Source organism: Berghia stephanieae, chromosome 12 (genome assembly GCF_034508935.2).
Source record: "Berghia stephanieae isolate SIO BIC M18660-M18661 chromosome 12, UCSD_Bste_1.3, whole genome shotgun sequence".
In the NCBI taxonomy this organism is placed as follows: domain Eukaryota; kingdom Metazoa; phylum Mollusca; class Gastropoda; order Nudibranchia; family Aeolidiidae; genus Berghia; species Berghia stephanieae.
The window spans coordinates 6166812-6176811 of record NC_088371.1 but is presented as its reverse complement, the minus strand read 5'-3'; the positions used below and the strand labels follow the sequence as shown (position 1 = coordinate 6176811).

At 40.8% G+C, this 10000-nt stretch overlaps 1 protein-coding gene across 2 annotated transcripts in view; it reads left to right on the top strand.

Annotated features, from left to right (window-relative positions):
• The window catches only part of LOC144958097 (uncharacterized), a 49427-nt gene that overhangs the window by 30891 nt on the left and 8536 nt on the right, over positions 1-10000 (top strand). For both annotated transcript variants that reach the window (XM_078889740.1, XM_078889741.1), the window contains exons 9-12: positions 15-120; positions 1053-1120; positions 7311-7429; positions 7822-8004. In XM_078889740.1, the coding sequence (XP_078745866.1) occupies positions 15-120; positions 1053-1120; positions 7311-7429; positions 7822-8004 (476 nt within the window). The remainder of the gene's footprint in view (positions 1-14; positions 121-1052; positions 1121-7310; positions 7430-7821; positions 8005-10000) is intronic.

The following is a 10000-nucleotide window of genomic DNA, read 5'->3' as shown; positions in this document are numbered from 1 at the left end:
TGTTTACTTTCCAGAAACAAACAGTTTTGGTTGACTGCCCTGGCCTACGGTGTTCCCATTGGTGTCTACGAGGTGTGGCAGGTGATTCTGGATGTTGTCCTTAACCCTCGTGTGTCTCAGGTATGTATGTAGAGTATGTATGTACACAGTTCTATAGTGTTAAACACAGACAGTAAACGTTGCTTGTCGCCCTTTTGATAGGACATTGGTATATAGCAAAGTACTTTCCGTCAGAATTGACAATACTATCCACAGACGGATGGATCAGAAGAAAAAAAAATCCGGATGTTAATGCTTTTGTTTATGCCTGACTACTCTCCCATTGAATTAACCTCCGGTAATGGAATGATATCTTTTTCAAAAATTCCCCTTTATTCACCCCCAAGGGGAAATTACACGCTAGGGTATATTCCAAGGAATAACCCAGGTGTCAGCTGCAGTGCAGTACCGCAAAGTGAGCTTGGGTGAGGTGACTTGCTCAAGGCCGCACAGTCGAACTCGGTACCTTTTGGGTAAGAAGCAAAGACCATACCACTGAGCCACTGCTGCCCCCTAATTAGGATATCCACTTTCTGCACATGGAAAGAGGGTCAGAAAAAAATGAATAATCTCGATTGCATTTCTTTGCTTGTGAGGCAGTTCTCAGCCACTTGAAAATTTGGACCCAAATCAAGAAATAAAAACTTGTGATATGCTTTTTTTTTTCTGTCTCTCCAACTTTTCATAAATAATAACGTGAAGTTGAATGTAAGCTTCAATTTAATTACAAAAACAAATCAAATGAACGTTTCGGGTTTCCCCTTTATCAACAAAACAGGATGAATAAAACACCGCAGATGAATGAGATGATGTGGTAGTGGCGTAGTTAGGATGAATCAAACATCATCTCATTCATCTGTGGTGTTTCATTCATCCTGTTTTGTTGATAAAGGGGAAACCCGAAACGTTCATTTGGTCTGTTTTTGTAATTAAATTGAAGCTTACATTCAACTTCACGTTATTATTTATTTCTTCGAGCTTCGAGCAGCAACATTTACACTCCAACTTTTCAGGAAACGGCTGGATGGCTGGATTTCTACGGGACTCTAGGAGGGTGTTTGGCTGGCTTGCTGATCTCAAGGTAACTTGTAAAACAGTTTATTTAATACCCTTCAGCAGGCATGACGTCACTTCCCTCGTAATGACGCATGGTAACTTAGTAACTGGCTCTAAACTATCGGAACAATTGCGGACGCCCTTATGAAATATTTCTCCGACGAGCGTAAATAAAAGCGTATCCAGAGGAGAAAAAAAACATAAATCTGATCATGTTTTGACTTTTACACATTCTGATCACAATACATATGAAAAGTTCTAGCCAGCATGAAGAATAAAAAGTACATATTTTCTTTGTTTAGAACCACGATGGCCGCCGTTGCTGGGTGACGTGACATCAGACTATTGAATCCAATTTGTAATAGATACCTAGTGAAATGGAACATAATAATACATAACCACACCCCTCGGAGAGTCGTCCGAATGTAAATAAATTAATAGCAATCAGTGATAAACTAAGAAAACTGCACGATAATACCAACGATGGTTTGCGTTTGCGAAAAAAAAACAAAAAACAACTCATTATTTATTCTACGCGTCGAATCCCTTGTACCACCGGAGATAGCAACATAAAGAGACGCGAAAATTCTGAAGTGTCAATATGGTTTTAATAGAAGACGGTGCGTATCTATGCCAGGTCGAGTCAAGTCGGTAAACATCGTCTCGCTCATAATGTTTATCATATTATTATGTACGTGTACTAATACAATTGAAATTTGGTTTTCGCAGCGCTCGGTGTATTAAGATGTGATTTCTTCTGAGTAAATTCTCTCAGACTAATTTTTGTGTGGGTATATTTGTGCGATTGATATAGCGGGAAGAAATGGTGTGTATTTTATTCAAAACACATACCATCAATACACAAATGTCATGTTTACCGACTTGACATTGAACACCCACATACGGTAGTTTCATGTCTCCATCATTTTAGTCTCCGGTCCACCATCACAAAAAATATTATGTGTAACATTTCACGTTTATAGATAGTATGCGCTTGGCTAAGAAGCTCATAACATCGCCATCCGGAAGTATAACGGACCAACACACAAAACTGTGTGTATCCGTGAACGTTTATAGTCAGGTTAATTCAGTTCAGTGAGCATTACTCATAAACGCGGATGGCAAAAAACAATAACAAAGACCTGAGTGACGTCATCTTCGAACTATCTATAGATAATATGCAGATGACGTCACTCAGGCCTTTGTTATTGTTTTTGCCATCCGCGTTTGTGAGTTGTTCTCATTACACAGTATTAACCAGACTATAAAAGTTCATGGTTACACAGAGTTTGTGTGTTGGTCCGTTATACTTCCGGATGGCAATGAGTCAAGCGCATTCTATCTATAGTCTGGTTGAGGGAATCTAGGGAGAACTTATCACACAACTAGTGGTCTCGAGACAATGACAAAAGATAACAATCATGTCACCTTCCTTCATTCTATTAACCAGTAGATTTTTGACCAAACAAAACATGGAATTTGCGACACACACGTGCTTGGACAAGCATGGTTGGTTGTTTATAAAAATAGCTTGAATGAAATCTACCTCTTTGTCTCTAATCATTGTTATTGTTTTTATACCGCCAAATGGGTGACTAGTTATCACACGATTATCTCAATCATACTATACACGCTTAAGTTTACACATATTTTTGTGTGTGTTGGTTTATTGATCAAGTAGGTATTTTACTTGTACACATACCATCGATAGTAAAACTTGTGTAGTTTGCTATGTTTACATGAATGACGACTGTCCGAGAGGCGTGGTTATCTATGTGTCTATTGTTTGTAAACAACCAGAGAGAGAGAGAGAGAGAGAGAGAGAGAGAGAGAGAGAGAGAGAGAGAGAGAGAGAGAGAGAGAGAGAGAGAGAGAGGAGAGAGAGAGGAGAGAGAGAGAGAGAGAGAGAGAGAGAGAGAGAGAGAGAGAGAGAGAGAGAGAGAGGAGGACCACAGGCTTTCCCTCTCATAGCTTGTTACAGGAATAATAATAATATAATATGGAGTATAATGAAGATGGTGAATGGTGTTATAGGGGAATGAATGGTGGAAGTGAAGGATTGTAACGAAAATATTAGGAAGGTTGTTGTGATGATGATGATGATGACGATGATGATGATGATGATGATGATGATGATGATGATGATGATGATGATGATGATGATGATGATGATGATGATGATGTTGTTGATGCCGTTTTTTTGTTTGTTTGTTTGTTTGTTTTTTTTTTTTTGTTTTTGTTTTTTTTTTTGTTTTTACGATAACTACTAAGTTACTAGTGTGCATCTTGTGTGAGTGTGTCTATGTCAATATCGTATTGTTATAAATGTGTAACCAAATGACAAATTGCCACTTTTTTGGGGACAATAAAGATATATTATTATTATTATTATTATTATTATTATTATTATTATTATTATTATTATTATTATTATTATTATTATTATTATTATTATTATTATTATTATTATTATTATTATTATTAGTTCCAGCGGGGCTCGGGGATCTGTCACAAATCCAGCTTTTTAATTGGTCAAAAATCTACTGGTTTTAAGAGTAGAAAATACACGAGATTTTATAATACTCATTTTGCAAAATACACTAAATGTACTCAAACCACTTTGCAAGGGTTCCGAAGCCAACAACAACAACAACATCTAACGCGGAAGGACCAGACATGACAGCTATATGGTGCTATCGCAATTCTTTTTACAAATTTCTTTTCTACAGAGATATTATCATATCGTACTCTGAAAAGCCAGTTTTCTGGCCAATATTTGAAAATTATGATGTTTTTTTTTTCAGAGTGAGACAAAACGCTGTTACTGGCAATATGTTATTAATTTACTAGTTATACACAAAATATTTGTATTGTCTGTCTGACATCATGTCTCTTTGTCCGGGAGCAAGTAGCAAACGTTCACGTCGTGCTCCTGTAATCCTTCGCTGAAGGAGACTGATTGCTACACTACGCGACCAGAGAGAATAAATTGGGCGGTAAAAGGATAGCCCCTCGGCCCAGACAATGGAAAACTTCAATGTTGTAAGTTTCAACACAGAAGGAATCTCCCATACCAAATGCAAGATACTGACAGAGCTAAAAGCAGATATAATTTGCTTACAGGAAACCCACAAAGACTCAAAACCACCTTGCATACCTGGCATGCAACTAGTAATACACCACGAACACCCAAAATATGGAAGTGCCATGTACACTCGAGAAAAATCTACCATACTGAAAAGCGATGACCACTCAGAAAATGACATTGAGATTCTCAGAGTAGAAACAACACTGATTACCATCATATCTGTGTACAAACCTCCATTAACCCCATTCAAGTGGCCCCAAATGAATCTATCTGATAGAAAACCAACCCTGATCATTGGAGATTTTAACAGCCATAACACTATATGGGGGTATGAGCAAAATAACCTTGACGGAGATTCTGTTGAGGAATGGGCGGCCGGCAATGACCTCACAATCCTCCATAATCCCAAAGACAAGAAAACCTTTATGAGTGCCCGGTGGAAGAAAGGTTACAATCCGGACCTGGCATTCATATCCTCTCAACACTTCTCAAACTTTGAAAGGACTGTAGGTGAGCCTATACCGAAATCTCAACACAGGCCTATTACTATCAGCATCAAACCAGCTGTTAAAGCCCTCGAATCAAATGCGATACCACGATTCAATTTTAGAAAAGCAAATTGGGAAAACTTTACTAAAGATTTAGACAATGAGATCACCAATATAAAAGTGACCCACAGAGATACGACGACTTTAGAACACTCATATGGAAATTTGCAAAGAAAAACATCCCCAGAGGATGCCGAAAAAGTTATATTCCATGTCTCCAAGATGAAAGCAAGCAACTATATGAAAGATACATTGAATCATACAAGGTGGATCCTTTCAGTGAAGAAACCCTAGAACTGGGTGAAGAACTCACATCAATGATAGCCGATGAAAGATCAGAAAGATGGAAGGAATTAATAACCTCCACCAATATGACCCTAAACAGCAAAAAGGCCTGGACTACAATTTCAAAACTGAATAATGACAAAAATACCCAGACAAGAGTGGCTGCAGTAACACCTGACCAAGTAGCACATCAGCTTCTACTGAATGGAAACCAGCCAATAAAGCACGAGGCCAACTAAAAGCCCTGAAACGTGAAATGGACAAAGCCCTCAAGGATAGTGAAGATCATCTTGACTCTTTTACCCTGGAGGAGCTACTAGAGGCCTTGTCCCATCTGAAGGCAGGAAAAGCATCTGGACTGGATGGAATCACAACTGAGATGATTCAACACTTTGGACCGAGAACCCTATCCTGGCTATTGGACCTCTTCAATGAATGCGCAAGGACAAACAGGCTGCCAAGTGCATGGAGGAAAGCAAGAGTAGTCGCCCTACTGAAACCGGGGAAAGATCCAAAATCCAAGAAAAGCTATCGCCCGATCTCCCTCCTGTGCATCACATACAAGCTATTTGAGCGAATTGTTATGTCCCGCATGTCACCCAGTCTAGACGAACAACTGTCTCCAGACCAGGCTGGATTCCGACCAGGACGGTCAACATGTGGTCAACTTCTTAACCTTTCACAATTCATAGAAGATGGGTTTGAGACAAAACAGGTCACTGGCACAGTCTTCGTCGACCTCACTGCAGCCTATGACACAGTGAATCACAAGATCCTACTCCTCAAAGTGGCTAAAATGATAAAGAATAAGAAAATTGTAAATATCATCCAGTCACTTCTCGAAAACAGGCGCTTCTTTGTTGAAATGGATGGCCGGAAGAGCAGGTGGCGCACCCAGAAGAATGGTCTTCCCCAAGGATCAGTGCTGGCTCCAACACTTTTCAACATATATACAAATGATCAGCCTGAGTTCCCAAAAATCCGCCGATTCATATATGCTGATGACCTATGCCTCGCAACACAGGATGTGTCCTTCCAACCAATCGAGAGCAGACTGACAAATGCCCTAGACACCCTTACAAAGTACTACACTAAAAACTCGCTGAACGCCAACCCAGGGAAAACACAAGTGTGTGCATTTCACCTCAACAACCACCAAGCCCACAAAAAACTTAACATCAAGTGGAATGGCCAGACATTAGAGTACAACTACCACCCAGTGTACCTCGGAGTGACGCTTGATCGGACTCTGTCCTTCAGAGAACACGTGAGGAAGACCAAGGCAAAAGTGTCCACGCGAAATGCCCTCCTTGGAAAGCTGGCAAACATGAACTGGGGAACTGACCCTAAAACTCTAAGGACCACAGCATTGGCCCTCAGCTTCTCAACTGCGGAGTACTGCTCAGCTGTATGGGCCCGATCATGCCATGCCTCCAAGCTAGACCCCGAGCTCAACAACGCCTGCCGGATCGTAACGGGCCAGCTGAGAGCAACACCATTACCACTGGTCTACCGTGCAGCAGGAATAGCCCCACCACACATCCGGAGGGAAACTCATGCCCAAATACAAAAATACAAACAGGAAATGGACCAGAGACACCCCCTTTATGACCACAATTGCCCCAAAAGCAGGCTCAAATCAAGGAAAAGCTTCCTCACAATAGAGAGCCTTCACCCAGACCATTCAGCATTCTTCCGCCTGGACAAATGGGTAGAATGGGACAAGACAGCAAACGATGCCCTCCAGCCCCCAACAGAAAAGCTCCCAGCAGGCACAGACCTCAAGAGAAAAGACTGGGTGGCGTTGAACAGAGCTAGAGCAAAGGTGGGAAACACCGTCACCAATCTCTTTAAATGGAAAATCTCACCGGGCACTGAATGCCCATGCGGTCACCCCAGACAGACCATGGACCACATCCTGTCCGAATGCTCGCTGGGACCTCACTGCACCAATGCTGACCTGAGGGAATGCAACCAGACTGCCCGGGACTGGCTGACTCACTGGCGCGACAAGATATGATGATTTGTCCATGAGACCTGCTTCTTACACCGGTGCATTCTTTCTAAGTTTGTCTATAGATAGTATGCGCTTGGCTAAGAAGCTCATAACATTGTCATCCGGAAGTATCACGGACCAATACACAAAACTGTGTGTATCCATGGTTAATACAGTTCAGTGAGCATTATTCATAAACGCGGATGGCAAAAAACAATAACAAAGACCTGAGTGACGCCATCTTCGAACTATCTATACTATGATGATAACTCGAGTACAATTTTATTTCATCTTTCAGGTTTGCGGACTTGTTTACCAGACAAATCAAACTCTTTCTGATCGTTTTCTACTTTTTGGGCTCGGGTTCAATCCTCTGGTTTATTCTTATAGTCAACGATGTCCTGCCTTTTGATAAAGGTGAGGTGGAACCATTGTTGTCTTAGTGTTGATGGCGGCGGTGGTGGTGGTGATGATGATGATGATGGTGATGATGATGATGATGATGATGATTATTATGATGATAATGATGATGATGATGAAGATTATGATGATGATGATGATGATGATGATGATGATGATGATGATGATGATGATGAATGATAATGATGATGATGAAGTGGTGTTGGTGGTTGTGGTGGTAAAAATGTATGTCTTACTTAAAATGTAGCAAGCATTTTGATTCTGTCCGTTTAAGGTAATTGTGATTAGTTAATGTTCCTTTAACCCCCCGGAAACTAGGAAAAATTTCCCCGGCTTCATGGGGCTCTATATGGGTCTGAATCACCTCTTCCTGTATTTATTCCCCTCAGTGAGTTTGTACACGGCAATCATTATCATCGGAGTCTGTCTAGACGGCTCAGCCCCTTTGTTCTTTGAGCTGGTCATCGAGGTCTCCTACCCCAGCGGGGAGGGCGTCACCTCTGGTCTGCTGCAGATGATTGTAGCGGGAGCTGGTGCCGTATTCTTGAGCTTGGTGCAGGTGGAATCTTTAGGTAGGTAGAGTAGGAAACCATTGTTCATTGCTATTCTCATCGTTTTCTTTTCTTTGTGCGGCTACGTGGTCGGTCTAGTGGTATGACACTCGCTTTCGGATCGGAAGGTCCCGGGTTCGAGCCTCGCTCGGCGCATAGTCGAGTCCTTGGAAAAGGCTCTTTACTCACATTCTCTCACCGTACTCAGGTGTAAAATGAGTATCTGGCCATTAATTGTAATATTGCTAACAGGCGTCCTGTCTCCTTCGACATGTTACGTGTTGCTATTGGTCAGGGACTCCTTGTAAATCGTTTTGAGCACGTTCAGTGGAAATTGCGCTATAAGAAAACTCAAGTTTTTGTTTCTTTTCTTTCTTTATTTCTTTTTTTTTTATTTTATGTTTCTTCTCTTCATCACATAACAAAACCGTTTAAAAAAAGTTACAATAAAATTTTCATCACTGTAAAATTATACACAACAACATATAAAATAATTATAATACATTAAGAATCAAAATCGTAAAATATCAAGACTTTGCGGGGCGTGTGGAAAGCAGACACATTCCAGGCAGATTCCTTTCCGTTTTCTGTAGTGGGGCAATTATATATTTAGAAATAAATAAATAAATAAGTAAATAAATAAATAAACTGAGGGATAAACCATGAAAGGAAACCAAGTCGATACTTCCAAACAAGTGGGGTCACCACCAAGGGAAGTAAGGCAAGGAATAATACTTGAAGTACGTGGGTTCGTCTTGGTTACCTCCCATGAACATCGGATTTCGGAAAGCTATCGTAGACAAAAAACCACCACTACTACTAGTACTGGTCTAAGTGATACGACTACTACTATTAATACTCCTAATCCCAGTGTCATCACTGGGTGGGCTCCTGGCCTCCCACAGTGGCACTTGCTGTGTCTTCTATTCCCATATATCTGTTTTCCAATTTGTTTTCTGTCTTTGTCTTGGAATGAGATTACTAAGTTTTGCCTTGGCCCTGGCTGTAGTGCTTGGCTGGGAGGGAAGCAGTTAAATGCATAGTTATTATTTTGGGAGATGATATTTATTTCTTTGTAAATCATCTCTCTGTTATGTATTGTTATAATTGTTATTTTGAATGTATAATGTAAGCATTTGAGTGTATTCCTCTCAGTGAGGAGTTGTGCTGGACCGAAGAGAGGTTGTCTTGGGGGGTGGCACCTGTTGTTCAATACTGACCAATAGACACCAGGACCTATTGGTCAGTACTGACCACTAGGCGCTGGCTCCTGTACGTCAGTACTGACGTAATGCAAAAAAAAAATAATAACGGAAAGGAGGAGAAACTTGATAACGAATAGATTATTCCATTTTTTTAGGCAGCGTGGCTCAGCGGTACGGCCTTTGCTTCGTACCCGAAAGATACCGAGTTCAATCAACCACCGCTGCGCTGTGTGGCCGTGATCAAGTCACATCGCCCTAGCTCGACTTGCGGCGCTGCACTGCGGCTGATGCCTGGGTTATTCCAGCCTTCCCTTGGTATAGACCCTAGATACAAATTTTCCACGAATAAAGGGAATTTTATTTAATTTATTTATCATTATTATAAGAATATACTGAAAATAACAAAATTTTGAACGCAGTTTTAAAGTACGGCTTATTACTTCGTAGCAGTAACACGGACTATAAGACGTGGGTGGGCACTTCAGATTCGTATTAGGATTGATTGAATTAATGCGATGACGTTTCCACGTCTTCATATATTTAATCTCTGCCACTTATCATTCATCGCTTAAACGTAGTCACAGTCCTCGTGTCAGATTATATCGATGGTGCGTCAAGGTAAAGTGCTCACAACATCCGCCAGCCGGACATATTGTACCAACACACAATACCATATGTTATAGTCTGATTGAGATTGATTGAATTTTGTGAGTAGTACTCATAAAATTGACTGGCTAAAAACAATAACAAAAAGCTGAGTGGCGTCAATTTCGTTAATGAAGGCTACGCGTTGATTTGATTGACTCAAAACA